The sequence below is a fragment of the Marmota flaviventris genome, chromosome 2 (genome assembly GCF_047511675.1).
Source record: "Marmota flaviventris isolate mMarFla1 chromosome 2, mMarFla1.hap1, whole genome shotgun sequence".
Lineage (NCBI taxonomy): Eukaryota > Metazoa > Chordata > Mammalia > Rodentia > Sciuridae > Marmota > Marmota flaviventris.
Genome location: NC_092499.1, coordinates 151,689,823 through 151,706,605, shown reverse-complemented (window position 1 = coordinate 151,706,605; position 16,783 = coordinate 151,689,823). Strand labels below are relative to the sequence as shown.

General features: G+C 37.6%; 1 protein-coding gene across 2 annotated transcripts in view; it reads right to left on the bottom strand.

The window, feature by feature from the left end:
* Positions 1-16,783, bottom strand: part of Entrep2 (endosomal transmembrane epsin interactor 2) — a 420,439-nt gene that overhangs the window by 198,982 nt on the left and 204,674 nt on the right. For both annotated transcript variants that reach the window (XM_071607359.1, XM_071607360.1), the window contains exon 2: positions 16,701-16,757. In XM_071607359.1, the coding sequence (XP_071463460.1) occupies positions 16,701-16,757 (57 nt within the window). The remainder of the gene's footprint in view (positions 1-16,700; positions 16,758-16,783) is intronic.

The window sequence follows — 16,783 nt, the reverse complement described above, 5'->3', positions numbered from 1 at the left end:
GAAAAGCTGGTCTTCCTAGGTTGAAAACCTATCTATCATTTACCCACCACGAGGCTGTCCAATTTTTCTCTGGGGCTGGATAATAATAGAGGTGCCTCACTGGGGTGTCATGGGAATGAAGTGGAGCTAATATTTGACAAGGACTCAGCACGTAGTGTTTCACACCCAAGACTATTATTGTGAAAGCTAAATCCAAGTGACAAGACTTCTTCACTGTGACTTCTTTTCCTTCAAATCTCTTGCTACAAAATTGTTTCGTTACAAAGGCTTTTCCTTACCCACCTGAAAGGCAGAAATCTGACACATGTTTTTGGAGAATGGTGCAAGTGTGAACCATAACTGGTGTAGGAGATAGCAACTGGTCATATATTTTACCTATTATTAGTAATTTTAAATAAATAGAATTTATTCTGGTTTGGAGGTTGTACCTTTACATCTTTTATTTAAAGATTTTTAGATAGATTTTATTATTTAGGGCAGTTTTAGGTTCATAGCAAAATTAAGCAGATTCAGAGATTTCTCATCTATTGACCCTTTCCTCAAACCCACAGCCTTCCCTAACCAACATCCTCTATCAGAGTAGAACACTTGGTACAATCAATGAACCTACACTGATACATGTTATGGACCAATGTCACAGTTTACTTTAGGGTTCACTCTTGGTGGTGTACATTGTATGGATCTGGACAAATGTTTGATGGTACATATTCACCATTATAGTATCATCCAGAGTAGTTTCCCTCTCCTAACAATTCTCTGTGCTCTGACAATCTTCCCTCCCCTGCAACCCCTGACCTTTTTATGATCTCCACAGTTCTGACTTTTTCTGAAAGTCATATATACTGAAATTATACAGTGTATAGCCTTTGCAGATTGGCTTCTTTCAATTACTATCATGCATGTAAGTTTCCTTCTTGTCTTCACGGCTTGATCATTTCTTTTTAGAACTGAATAACATTCTATTGTCTGGATGTACAAGTTTATCCATTCACTTAGTGATGGATAAGGCTGGGTCTTTTTACCCCATCACTCTGGTACTGTGGCTTCCAAATACCATAAAACATCTTTAATCGATTTTAGTACTTCTGAAGGCTACTGTGATTTATCTTCCTCCTACAGAAGTCTGTGTGTGTGTGTGTGTGCGGGGGGGGAAATGAATCTAATAAAGGTACTTCTAACATATTCACAACCTAAACACACTTAATTTTGTATCTTCCACAACTTGGCAATAGTGTATCTAAAGACTCAAGAGTCAGGGTCCCAGAACCATCCAGCAGCTCCCTAAAGATGTATAGGGAAATTCAGCAAGTGTTGCCAGTGCTTCTGAGACATACCAAAATTTCCAAGCCACTGACATGGGATCAACTTCTGTGATTGCCTACTGGGTTAAACCCTACTTTGTTTTGGATAATAAATAATGTTTTATGTCATTAAATTTAAAAGTGTTATTTAAGCTTGGATATTCTTTATCAGGTTTATTGAAGTATAATTTACAGAAAGAAAATCTAACCATTTTAATTGCACAGTTCAATGAATCCTGACAAACACGTCCAGTCATCTAAACACTACACAATCAAAACACAGAACATTCCATCGACTCCAAAGGTTCCCTTGTGCCACTCTGCTGTCAATCTCTTCCCACCACTCAAGCCCCAGGCAATCACCATTTGTTCTCCATCACTAGAATTTCACAAAAAAATGCAATCACATATTCTTTTGTGTCTGGCTTCTTTTTTTAACCTTTAGAGACTCATCCATATTGCATATATCAACTATGAGAACCTTTTTTAACCCCAGTAGTGTTCTGCCAGAGAAGTAGAAACCTATTTAGTAGTAAAATCTACTACAGTAATATACTCAAAGATGATAAAAAATTCCATATCTCTCAAATGATACCATTCACCAATGGGTGATTTCTATTTTAGGATAGCAAAGAGATTTCAAGCTCCATGAAGTAAGATTAATGGTTCTTCTAGATACATTGTCAAAGATATATACAATAGATTTCATTCTTTAAATAGCCTGCCAAACAAAAACTATTAAAAGAGATTTGGGGAGTAATGTCAGCAAAATATAACCGGGAAAAGATCTCTGAAAATTCACTCCTCCATAAAAGGAAGAAAATAACAGAGAAATTATCAGAATGGACTCTGGAAATTAACAAAAGGCTTGCAGTAACTTCAGTCTTTTTTTTAAAAGAGAGAGAGAATTTTAATATTTATTTTTTTTTAGTTTTCGTCGGACACAACATCTTTGTTTGTATGTGGTGCTGAGGATCCAAACCAGGCCGCACGCATGCCAGGCGAGCGCGCTACCGCTTGAGCCAAATGCCCAGCCCAGTAACTTCAGTCTTTTAACAAGATAACTGTTAAGCCTCAATTACAACAGTGAACTTTGTGGCATTTTGGCTTTCCTTAGTCCCATCTTCCATCCCCCAACTCCACAGTCACCTTGAAAAAGTAAAATTCTCATTCCTGGTACAATCTAGAAGCTACCTGAAGGAAGAAAACAAAGATGGAGTTCTTTCAGAGTCTCGTTCCCAAATTATTGTCACGATGTGGCCCTTCTAGGGATTCCCTGGGAGAATACACATGTAAGTCTATTTCTATTTGACCTGAGTTGAAGCCCACCCAGTGTAAAGACCCTTTCTCTAGAAAACAATTGTCAAGTACATTTACAGTTAATTATTTTCAATTTGCAGATGCCTGAGAAGTGGATATTGGTTGTAGCAATGAACAGAGTAGCCAAAAAAACTTTTTTAAAGATGCTGGAGAATAAGATATCCAAAGGGTATATGAAACGCTCAATGTTTCTTGGAATATAGAACGTTACATGCATGCACAGGGTTAGATATTTGCCTAGGAAAGACCCGAGAAGGCTCTAAACTCTCAACCTCTGACTTTAAGAGTCAATGAAAGCAGGAAGTGAAGACAAAAGCAGAGTTGTCAACTGCCTGGAAGAATATTGAAAGTATATCCCAACAGACACACAGAGCCCCTCACCAAAGCCTGGGAGATGTATTGGCTCCAAATTTTAAATCTCTGTCTAATAACTGGTTAACTACTAAAATAACCAAGTAGACAATTAAGTAGCCACACATGACAACACAGACTTTACAGAATTTGTTCAAAAATCATTAAACTAGGAACAAAAATTATGACAAACATCATTGGCAACAAACTATGGGAGGAGGAGGAGTTTCACTTTTAGATGTATTATAGTATATTCTGAATATATATATATATATATATATATATATATATATATATATATTCTGTCCAATTTTCAATAATAATAAAAAATTATAAGACAGGTAAAAAATCAAGCAAGTGTGGCCTCCTATGCAGAGATAAAAAGCAATCAAAATAAATGCTGTCTGAGGAAGCCCAGATGGTGGACTTAGGAGACAACAACTTTATATCAGCTATTTTAAATATATTCAAAGAAGTAAAGAAAATCTTCTCTAAGGAACAAAAGGAAAATATGAGAATGATTATCTCACCAAATAGAGAATATCGATAAAGAGAGAGAAATTGTAAGAAAGAACCAACTAGAAATTATGGAGTTGGAAATATATAGTAAGTAAAATGAAAAAATTCTCTGGAGAGATCAGGCAGAAGATTTGCGTAAGCAGAAGAAAGAATCATCACTAAACTTGAGGTCAGGTCAATTGAAATTATCTAGTCTGTACCTTAGAGATATAAAGAATGGAGAAAAACAAACAGATTTCTAAAAGATATGTGGAATGCCATAAAGTGTACCAAAATATATAATGGAGTTCTAAAAGGAGAGGAGTGAGAAAAAGAAAAGTGTATAGAGAATATTTGAAGAAGTTGCAGCCAAAACTTCTCAAATTTGATTAAAGACATGAATCTAAATATCTGAATTCAATGAACCTTAATTAACTCAATAGATTCAATTTAAAAAGATACATAACTAGAGACATCTTAAACTGTCAAAGCAAAAGACAGAGTCTTGAAAACAAAAGGGAACTGTCTTATCACATATGAGGGATCACAGTAAGATTAACAGCTAGTTTTTCATAAGAAAACATACAAGACAGAAGGCAGTGCAATAACATATCCAGGGTTCTTTTTTTTAAAAAAATACTGTCAATCAAGAATTCTATATTTTTAAAAAATCATCCTTTTAAAATGAAGAAGAAATTAAGGCATTCCCAGATAAAACAGAGAATTTGTTAGAAGATCTGTCCTACAACAAAATAATAAAGGAAAAGTACAGTATAATAGTACAGAAGAAGTAGCTCTTTTTTCTATAATCTGATTTAAAAGACAACTGAACCAAGCAATGATTATAAATACCTCTATTTATGGGCACTTAACATGTAATTTGTATTCTGAATCAGTTTATCCAATATTCCCACACTGAGAAAAAAGAAATATTTGTCAAAGTTTGTAACAACCTGAGGAACAAGTGCACCCTTGCAGAGGCAACAAGTTCTGAATCTTTTCTGAAATGATCCAAAGTGTTAAATAATATTGATACCTGAGCTCCATCCTCAGAAATTCTTATACAATGGGTTTAAAGTAATATTTTGGAAAGTGCCAAAGGTATTCTGGTTTCCTGGTAGGATACAGAAACAGTGACACAAAAACAGCATGGGCTCTGAAACACACTCCTGGTTTTAAACCTGAGGGAGGTGATGGTCATAATCCCTTCCTTAGGCCTGACTCAGAGAAGGCAGTGTTGAGATCTGTGAAGGCAGGAGGTTCTTGTTGTCTACCAGGATTCAGGATTCCTGGGAGATGAAGTAGCCTCAGGAGAGAACTACTGAGATTAGCTTATTTTCCACCAGGTAAATCTGCCTTTCTTTTTTCAGGTTCAATATCCATTGTGAAGGTTCAGAGGTAGGACCTCAAGCTGTGTTTGTCCTGGTTATCTGCTGCTGATAATTATGAAAATGATGATGGTCAATTGTTAATACTTAGTGATCATTTGCTGTATTCCAGGCATTGTTCTGTAACATAGGTAAGCAAGGTCTTGTCACAACCAAGCATAGGCTGACACTGAATAAAACAGATGTCAATTAAAATTACAGAATGCTGAAGAAAAAAAATTAAAGAAAACCTCAGAAGATGGAAAGATGTCCCTGGTTCCGGGATAGTCAGAATTAATATTATAAAAATGAACATACTACCAAAAGCACTATCAGAATTAATGCAATTCCAATCAAAATCCCAATGGCATTCCTCATAGAAATAGAAAAAACAGACATGAAATTCATCTGGAAAAACAGAGACCCAGAATAGCTAAAGCAATCCTTAGCAAGAAGAGTGAGGTAGATGGCATCACTATACCAGACCTTAAACCATACCTCAGAGGAATAGTAACAAAAACGGCATGGTATTGGCACCAAAATAGGCTTATAGACCAATGGTACAGAATAGAGGACACAGAGACAAACCCACACAAATACAGTTCTCTCTTCAATAAATGGTGCTGGGAAAACTGGAAATCCATATGCAACAAAATTAAATTAAGCCCCTATCTTTCACCATGCATAAAACTCAACTCAAAGTGGATCAAGGACCCAGGAATTAAACCAGAGACCCTGCACCTAATAGAAGAAAAAGTAGGCCCAAATCTTCATCATGTCAAATTAGGCCCCAACTTCCTTAATAAGACTCCTTGTACAAGAAATAAAATCAAGAATCAATAAATGGGATGGATTCAAACTAAAAAGCTTCTTCTCATCAAAAAAATAATCAGTGAGAATAGAGAGTCTACAGAATGGGAGCAAATTTTTACCACATGTACATCAGATAGAGAACTGATCTCTAGGATATATAAAGAACTCAAAACTCTTAACACCAAAAAAACACAAATAACCCAATCAATAAATGGGCTAAGGAACTGAACAGACACTTCACAGAATATAAAATACTATGAATCAACAAATATATAAAAAAAATGTTCATCTCTAGCAATTAGAGAAATACAAATCACAACTACTCTAAGATTTCATCTCACTCCAGTCAGAATGACAGCTATGAAGAATACAAACAACAATAAGTATTGGCAAGGATGTGGGGATAAAGGCACACTCCTACATTGATGGTGGGACTGCAAATTGGTACAGCCAATATGAAAAGCAGTATTGAGATTCCTTGGAAAACTTGGAATGGAACCATCATTTGACTCAGCTACCTCACTTCTTGGTTTATACACAAAGGACTTAAAAACAGCATACTATAGTAACACTGCCATATCAATGTTTATAGAGCATAATTCTCAATAGCTAAATTGTGGAACCAACTTAGATGCCCTTCAGTAGATAAATGGATAAAGAAACTATGGTGCATATACACAATGGAATATTACAGAGCATTACAAGAAAATCAAATCATGGCATTGGATGGAGTTGGAGAATATTAGGCTAAGTGAAGTAAACCAATCCCAAAAAAACAAATGCCAAATGTTTTCTCTGATATGAGGATGCTGATCCATAATGGGGATGGAGGGGAACATGGGAGGAATGGAGGAACTTTAGATAGGGCAAAGGGGAGGGAGGGGACAGGGGGATAGAAAAGATGGTGGAATGAGGTGGACGTCCTTACCCCAAATACATGCATGAAGACCCAAATGGCGCGATTCTACTTTGTATACAACCAGAGACATGAAAAATTGTGCTCTACATGTGTACTATGAATTGAAATGCATTCTTCTGTCATACATAACAAATTATAATGAATAAATAATTTTTTTTAAAAAAGATGTCAAGAATAAGAACCTAGACAGGTATGGTGGCACACACCTATAATCCCAGTTACTTGGGCAACCGAGGATGGAGGATCATAGGAGGAGGCCAGACTTAGCAACTTGGTGAGCCCCTGTCTCAAAATAAAATATTAAAAGGGCTGAGTATGTAGCTCAGTGGTAGAGCCTCCCTGGGTTCAATCCCCAGTACTGGAATAAAAACTTAATAAGGACCTAGATGAGCAAAGAGACCAAATAACCTTAGGGTCTAGGTGAGAATACCTGATAAACAGAATTCTAATTAATATCCTTGAGGGAGATTGAACTCATGAGTGTTTCATACAATGTGAATACATTACTATGAAAAAAAAAGCAATTAAAGAACAGAGAGTTCTGAGAAAATAACATGGCTGCCTGTCAAAAAGAAAAATTCAACAGAAGGATTAAATAGCAGAATGAATATGGCTAAAGCCCAAATTAGTTATCTAGAAAATAAAACAGAAGAAATATCACTGAAACTAAAGGAACATAATAGAAAATTTTAAGTCCTATTGGGTCAATTCAGCAGTTAGAAAATGTATAAACTAGGGTTTTAAGAATAAGACAGAATAAAAAGGAATAAAGACATAATGAAAGAAATTAACCCAGCAAATTATCTTTCTCTAAGTATCCAACAGATAAATAATTAGAACAAGTACAACCACTATGGTGCATGATAGCCAGACACGAGATTGATACACAGAGCTTTCCAGAAATCATAGCAGAGAATGTATTTCCAACTCTCAGTATTCTAGGAATTACTTATTTAGGAATTAACCTATAAAATCAATGCTATCACAATTGCAATCAAATCCTAATCACTAGTCAACTTCATAAATTTATTCTAAAATTTACTGAAGAGAAAAAAGTACTCAAAGTAGCCAAGAAAATCATGAAAAGTAAAATAAAATAATGACATTATAAAGCTGGACTAATTAAAACAGAGTAATACTGGCTTCAAGATGGACAGGCATATTCTTTAATAAGATATCAATAAACACACCCATGTCTAGCATTGGAGAGAGGAGAACATTTCAAATGTGATAAGAAATACTGAACATTAAAAAAATGGCATCTGAGAAATGCCTATCATTTTGAAACAAATAAAATTGAGAGTCTTAATGTTATATGTAAAAATAAATTTTGGATGAAAGCAAACATAAAAAGACCTGAACATAAAAAGAAAAAACTGTAAATGATTTTAAAATACACAGGAAAGTAACTTTGGAATCATGGGGCAAGAGGTATTTTAAATTAAGAAAGAAACCCTAAGGCCATGTGAGGAAAAAATAAAACAGATATTACAAGTAGAAAAACTAACACTCCTGTATTAAGAAAAAAAAAGATATCTCATTAAAAATTGAAAGACAACAAATTAGAATAAAATATTAGTCATTTAGAAAAGTATTACTATATTACAAAATCCCACAAATCAATGAAGTGGTCTTCAGAAGAACATGAACATGCAATTCACTTAAGAAATCCAAATAGATAATGAAAACTTACTATTCATTTGTCACCTCTATTCTTTATTCCATTTCTCCTTTGCTTCTGCTTTCTTTTAATTAGATACTTTTTATGACTTCATATTATTTTCCTTATTGATTTCTTAACCAACCCTCTGTTTTGTTTTACTTTGTTTTAGTGGTTGCATTAGGGTTTATAGCACACATCTTCAACTACCTTCAAGTATGCACAGTTAATAATCTTACAAGGACTACTTCTAGCTTCATAATTTTGGCTGTGTTTTTCATACAATTCACTTTTTAAAAATATTTTTTTAGTTGTAGATAGACACAATAACTTCATCTTATTTGTTTTTATTTTTATGTGGTGCCAGGGATCGAACCCAGTGCTTCACGCATGCTAGGCAAGTGCTCCACCACTGAGCCACAACCCGAGACCCTCATACAATTCACTTTTATAGATGTTATAAATCCCACAATACACAGATGTGTTTTTCTTCCTATTTCTTGCTCTTTGTATACATTTAGTTTCTTGGATCTATGAAGTTATAGTCTATTCAATGTTGGAGGAAAAAGGTCTACAATTTCTTCAAATATTTTTTCTTTCTTTGTACTCCATCCTTGATTCCACACATATTAGACTTCATCAAATTATTCCATAGTTCACCAATTCCCTTTTTTTTTCCTTTTTTACATTGTTTTTTTTTCTCTGTGTGCTTCATTTTGAGGAATTTCTATTGCAATGTCATTTCAGTTCACTGATCTTCATTCTTCATTTAATCTGCCATTAGCCTCATTCGGTGAATTTTTCCTCTCTTATATTGTAGTTTTCATCATTTAAACTTCAAGTGGGTTTTGTATACCTCTATGGGTGTATTTAACATTTGTAGTATCTGAATTACAATTATAATAATTGTTTTATTGTCTGTGTCTAACATTTTTAAATGTGTTAGCTTTGTTTAGTTTTAATGTATTTCTTTTTCTCCCAATTTTGGGTCATATTTTTCTACTTCTTTGCATGCCTAGTAATCTTTGATTGGATGCCAGACATTGTGTAGTATACATTTGTATTCCTAGGAATATTCTTTGACTTTGTTTGGACATTATTAAATTACGTGGAAGTCAATTGATTCTTTTGGACTTGCTATTATGATTTGTTAGACAGGACAAGAGCGACATTTAGTTGAGAGCTAGTTATTCCTTAGAGACAGGTTCTTCTGAATACCATTCTCCATCCAATGCCCTCGTGTAGTTTGAGGTTTTTCCATTTGGATAATGGAGAAATACTGTTTTGTGCTGAGAATTATTTGCTCTAGTACTCTCCAATTGTTCTTTCCTGGCCTCAGTTTCCTCACATGCAAATGGTGATCAGTATCAGCTAAATATTCACAGGGGATCCTTTACAGATCACCAGAATCCTCTGTCTGAGCAATTGTTCCTTTCTTGCACTTTGTCCTGCAAACTTTAGCCATTTTAGGCTCCTAGATTCTGTGTGGCTTCCTAAACTCAGTGGGTAGCCAGGCCCTGTGTGTGTGGGGGGGTCCCTCCTGCCTGTGCTGAAGCCTGGAAATGTCTCATAGCAGGAGGTGGGAGCAGGCTGACTCACTGTTAATGATCAAGATAGGAGGAATAAATGGATGAATCAGACCAGATTTGTTGATATGGGCCCACAATTAGTTTGTCTGGTTGACTGAAATATAATCCTAAAGATGCCCTACACCAAGTGAAGTTGAAATGCCATCCTTTCATGGTATCCCATATAAGAAGGATTCCAAAGGCTGAGGGAGATTACAATATTAGAATGCATTCATCATGTAAGACCTCACCCATCCCAGGAGGATTCAGAGAATACTCCTTTCATTATAGCTATGAGAATAAATCTGTGAAAGGGAGCCCCTGCAAACTTGAAAAGCTCTTTGGAGACTCCTCTCTATATTTCAGAATTTAAAGTGAGAATGTCTTTGCTATCATTAAATTAGGATCCCTAAATCTACTGAGGTTGATGGTGGCAGGAGCCAAGTATTGCACTGTTTTCTGTCTCCAGGTCATCTCTAATGGATACACTTTCCTATTTGGAGTTTATAAAATTTTATGATAAAAGTAAACAAAAAGCCAGGTTCCAGGATTATCAAACACTATAGCATAAAACTTAAACAATACTAAATACAACACTAGATCTATATGGTACTCATATACCTGTGAACCCATGCTTTTAAAAATTAAAAAAAATATATTTTCTATCCCATTGTTGTTATTCTCTCAATAGTATTAGTCATTACAAATCATCTAGCATCCCGCTCATTACTAGTTTGTTAAAGTTTTTTAAATCATATTAACTGTGATTATTTTTTACATGTTCCATTATTAGTACACCAACTACCATAAGATGTTTCTTTCATTGAATCTTTCGAGAAATCATGTACACATAGCTATACAACCTGATTTCTAACTTGGCATCCAGCACAGTGTATAACCCTCAAAGTTTAAGGCAGGAAAGACCATTTCCTCAATCATAGGAGATACTTAGCACATATTTAAGGAGTATCACATTAACATGAAAATACATATTCTTTTTTTTTGTGGTGGCAGGGGTGGGGGGCAGGTACTAGGGATTGCACTCAGGGACACTCAACAACTGAGCCACATCCTCAGCCCTATTTTTTTTTTTATTTTATTTAGAGACAGGGTCTCACTGAGTTGCTTATTACCTTACTTTTGCTGAGGCTGGCTTTGAACTTGCAATCCTCCTGCCTCGGCCTCCAGAGCCGCTGGGTTTACAGGCGTGTACCACGGTACCTGGCACATATTTTTTATTAACGTAACTATCTCTAGCTTTCAGCAGTTGGAAAGGCTCTTGTAGAATACTGTGGTAAAAATGCTATAGCATTTTTCTTCCTTCTTATCCCTTTCAAATCACATTCACCAGCCTATAAAGGGAAGCCACCCTCCCCTCCCCTGGTCGGACTGTGCTGCTCCTCTCTTCTTCTCTTCTCACAGGGCCTTTGTCCTTCAGAACATCACTTACTCTGGGAGAGCAGTTTGCTTCATCCTACTCTATCCAAAGACCAGAGTGATACAAAGGAGGGGACATAACACGTCTTATGAGGCTCATGCTCACAAGCCTACAGAGGAAAGCAGCTGCCATTGGAACCATGGCAGCATCAATCTCTGCTGTCAGCGGACCCACTCATTCCTGCACTCACCCAGCCAACCTCTGCAGGTGTTTTGCATGGCTGTGTAGAGCCTGGACCATGAGGCCCAATGGTACTTCCTCTCATCATCCTGAGGGACACTCTCCCATCAGAGGGCAACTCACTGTAGCAGTCAATGTGGGGGTGGGAGGAGGAGTCAAGTGTGTCCCCTGGGAATGAACTAGAATGCTCACAGAGGGATCCCCAGTTCATACCTTCAAGAAGATGGGAAGACATCATTAGGGTACAGAATAATCACAGGAGCTTGAGATAAAATAATTATTAGAATTGAGGCTTCAAACATTCTAACTGTAGGACCCTGGGTCAGGCACTTAACTTTCTAATTAATTCCTTTTCTCATACAACAAGTCATCAAACATTGTCCAAAAATCCCCAGTTCTAATCCCTAGGCCCTAGGGAATAACTGAAGAGCCCACAGTACAACTGACCCTTTAGATAGTGCTATGGTTTGGATACGGGTTGGGTTGAGTATGTTCCCTAAGGGTTCACATGTTGGACACATGGTCCTCAGTGTGGAGATGTGGGAGGTAATGGGACCTTTAAGAGATGGGTCTAGAGGAAGATAATTAGGTCATTGGGGGAAGGCCCTTCGAAGGGACTAGTGTAGTTTCATGAAGTGAGCTAGTTCCTATGAGAATGGGTTGTTATAAAAACAGCAAGACTGGACGTGCCCTGGTCTCTGACTTCCTGTCTCACTATCTTATCTCTTCTGCATGTACTCTTGCCAAGATGCCATCTACCATAAGGCCCACCAAGGATGAATAGATGAGACCACCAGTCTTGTACTTGGAGTCTCTAAAAATGTGAGCATGTTAGCTTTTCACTGTTGTGAGCAAGATAACTGACAAGAACAACTTAGAGAAGGAAAACATTATTTGGCTCATGGTTTCAGAGGTTCAGTCCATGGTCAGCCAACTCCATTCCTGCAGGCCAGAGTAAGGCAGAACATCATGGCGCAATGGCATAAGAGAGGAGCACTACCCCATTCATGGCAGCCAGGAAGCAGAAATAGAAAGGGGAAGAGACTGTAGGGAAGATGAACCTTTCTGGGGCATACCACCAGTGACCTACCTCATTCAGGCACACCCTACCTGCCTACAGTTACACAGTCAATCCAAATCCATTCAAACTAGGATAGATTGATTAGATTATAGCTCTCATAACCTAGTAATTTCACCTCCTGCATTAACTCAAGAGCTTCTGGGGCACACCTCATATCCAAAGCATAAGTCTCTTTTCTTTATAAGGTATCCAGGCTCAGATATTTCATTACAGAAACAGAAAACAGGCTAAGATAGATGTCACTCTGGGTATGGGTATGCAAAAAATATATCTTTAAAAAGAACCAAACTCTTGGCACAAAGATCTTCAAAAGGCTACTTCAACATCCTATAAGAGAAGGTGAGTCTGCCCTAGAACACGTTACTTAAGGAATAAAGAAAAGATGGCCAATTGTATAAATATAAAGGTAGCAATAAATGGGAGAGCTTGTAAAAGAACATGAAAGGGGAGGAATAAAAAGGCATGATAATGAGTCCAGCTTTTAAGTTGGGTGGGTGGCACTGCCACCCATTGAGACAGAAAAAAACTAAGGGACAAGATAATGTGAGTACAAATCATTGATATATAATTAGAGACAAGCTGTGGGGAAGAAAAGGGACATCTATATGGACTTTGGTAGGTTGGAACAAAAAGGTGGTGGATTTTTAGAGTCAGAGAGCTCTGAGCTCAAGTCCTGGTCCATTGCTTCAAGACCTGAGGTCTCCTCATCTCTTCCCAAAATAGGAAAACCAATTCTTGCCAGACTGCTGAGAAAATAAGGGCACACAGTTCACTCTCAATGAATGACTAGTATCATTATTTACAGTGTTTTCATTGTTACTATTCTGGATAGAGCATTTTTGGTCAGGTAATAGAACCCTGTTGTGATGCTCACTTTCATGTCAACTTGGCTAGGCTGCAATCCCCAGATAGTTGGTCAAACACCAGTTTAGGTATTGCTGTCAAGGTATTTAAAAAAAAAATGAGATTACATTTAAGGCAACAGACATCGAACAAAGCAGATTATCTTCTTTGGCATTCATGGGCTTTATCCAATCAGTTGAAAGTTTTAAGAGAAAAAAGACTGACCTCTTCCAAAGATGGGGAATTCTGCCTTCAGCTGCAGCATCAATGCTTCTCTGGGGTTCCAGCCTGCCCTGAAGATTTGAACTTGCTCACCTCTACAGTCTCATGAGGTTAATTCTTAAAACATATCTTAATAGATGGACAGGTAGACAAATCCCAATAGATGGACAGTCAGGCAGTAAATAGATACATCCTATTGCTTATGCTTTCTGGAGAATTCTAACTAACACATCTGTGTACAATTAGCCCTCTGTATCCATTGGTTCTGCATCCACAGATTTGACTAATTGTGGATCAAAAAAAAACAAAACAAAACAATTTAATAGCATCTAGTATTTGCATTATATTAGAAATTGTAAGTCATTTATAGATTATTTAAAGCATACAAGAGGATACACATAGCTTCTATGCAAACAGTATGCCATTTTATATAAGGGACATGAGCTTTTTTGGATTGTGTGTCCATGAAGATCCTGGAACTAATTCCCTTCATATACCAAGGGATAACTATACTGTGAATTTACCTCCTATCTATTGTGAATGCTCTTACTCCTCTTAGGAAAAAAAAGTTAAGGCCAAAGCTATTTCAATGGTTGAGTTCAGAAGTGGGTTTTTGGTAATGACTCAAAAGATTGCACCGTCCTAACAGAGACAGAAGAAGAGACAGCAAACTTCCCACCAAAATTCATACCCTCTCCTCTACAGTGTGAGGCTGCCTCTGGGACCTGCCTGTCCAGAAAGGCATGGCTTTCCCAGTCTCCTTTGTAGCTTTGTAACATGACAAGTTGTCCTGATGGTTTGACATAGGAGCAACGAGTGAGCATCACTTTGAGTCCAAGGAAATTAAGCAGTAGGAGTTCCATCCTCATTTCTCATGACCTCTCACTGCATTGCAGAGGACTCCATGGGCCTAGAGGAGAGGGCCCCCCAGATAGAAGAAACCAGGATCTCTGCAGCCATCTATGGAGGAAGCAACTACTTACCACAGTACCCACCCTGGACAGCAGCAGAAGCTAACTTGTGATGTGTTAAGCCACTGAATGTGTGTTGCAGCTGCTAGCGTTACCTTACCTCCCTAAATAGGGCAAAAAAGTCAAGTTAAATGAAAGCATTTCTCCTCTGCCTGAAATACGGAAGAAAATAATTCAATGGGAGGTGAATATGAGCACTTTCCAGAGAGTAGCTGTTCCTGAACTGCCCCAGGACTGAGGAGCAAGTACTTGGAACCCTCTGCTCTAGTAGGTCCAGCTGCTACAATGTCCCTCCTTACTAGAATGAGGTCCAAAGACACTACTCCTCTGACTTGAGCCATGTCCATATGAGTCCTAATTCCCCATCAGTTATAAACTATGCAATCTGTATCATAAAATGCCCAGCCCAGTAAGCATCCTAGGGCCAGGGCTGGGGATAGCTGAGTGTTGAATGTGATTCTACCCTTGTGTTTCTCTCCACACACCCCTCCGCTTAGGAATATGGTTTATCTTTGTTAAGTGATTGTTTTTGGACAACTTAATCTCTGCATCATAGGGGCATGCAGAGAGGAACAGAGCAGGCTATGTCTGTGTCACTGAAAGCAGCACAGAAGTCACCACAGAGCACAAGCAAAGATGTCACCACAGTCTTCAGTAGATTCAGTGCCATACCATTCTGCACCAAGAGTGAGCTTCTTTTTAAAAAAATAACTTTATTTTATTTATTTATTTTCCTGTAGTGCTAGGGACCGAACCCAGTGTTTCACATGTGCTAGGAAATCACTCTACAACTGAGCCCACAACTCCAGCCCAAGAATGGGCTTCTTGACCCACAAGCTGAGACTTCTTTAAAATAATCCAGCCAGAAACAAATCAATAGTAAGGGCAGGAGAGTGAGAGAACATGGGTGAATAAAACAGGACAGGTATTCAAATTTATTGACTCTAGATGAAAAATATACAGGGTTCATTACACCAGGCTATTTTGTGCCTGTTTGGAAACTTCCATATAAAGAACATTTTTTCTAGTACTAGGAATGGGACCCAGGGCCCCTTACATGCTAGACAAGCACTCAACCACTGAGTTATATCCCCAGTCCTTATTTTAAATTTTATTTTGAGACAAGGTCTTTCTAAATTATCCAGACTGGACTTGAACTTGGGATCCTGTTGCCTCAGACTCTCCCATAGTTAGAATTACAGGTGTGCACCTCCTTCCCTGGCTAAAAAGCAAGTTTTACTAGGAAATTTCGCATATGAGCTGAGCTATAGTGGAAGAGGAAGTTCAACTGAATTCCACATCATCCATCTATTCCCTGATACCTTTCCAGGGTGTCATGGTTACTCAGATGGAAAAGGAGACGTCTTCCACAAATAAATTTGTTTTATTTTTTTTCCTATGTCCATTAATATTTAGGACATCATTATCTCCAAATCCAATCTCTTAAAAACTAGGTTCTAAATAATTGATTAATACAAAAGAAGAAAGCTGTCAGGCTGTCTTTTTCATTACCCATCAAAACCAGAAAATCCCAGCCTCTAGTTCTGACATAGACACGTCAATATATTAATGCATACACTGAAAAAAACAGGCATACGATCAATAGACACAAATCTGCTTGGGGTACTTTTCAAAGGGGGGAAAAAATCCTCCTCTCTCCATCTCCCATGTGGTCCACTCCTTAGCATCATGCCCCAGCAATTCTTCTATTCAAGTATCATTATTTTACTCTCAGAATTTCATATCTCCCAAGCACACTAAAAAGCTAACATTTCTTGAACTCTGATAAAGTGTGTGCTGTTTGTGTGATCCTATGTAAGCTTATGTATACGCATGAGCAGGTCTTTGGGTTTAGAGAAAATGCTTACATCCACACTTTCAAAATGTCTTTGTTCAAGGTATGTCCTTAAGGAAGGGCACCGAAAGAAAACAAACAGGGAAAGGATGTGATGTGGGCATCTTAGGAAAATCTTCAAGGAAAACTCTCAGAAGTGCAATGTGTAAAATGCACAGTGGTTCTCACTGATCAGCCCTTCACATGCAGCAGTTACTTTTTTTAAATAAACATCAGCATCTTATTCCAAGCCAAGAAACTGGAATTCTCTTTGCCTTTGCCTGTGCCATGCTCACTACTATGCAGGTCGCCTGGAGACCCAGGTGCCACTTACCACAAGAGAGAGAGGCCTCTTCCAGGAGACGACACCAATGAGTCCCGACAGCAGCACCTGGAAGGAGAGATGGTGCATCCATG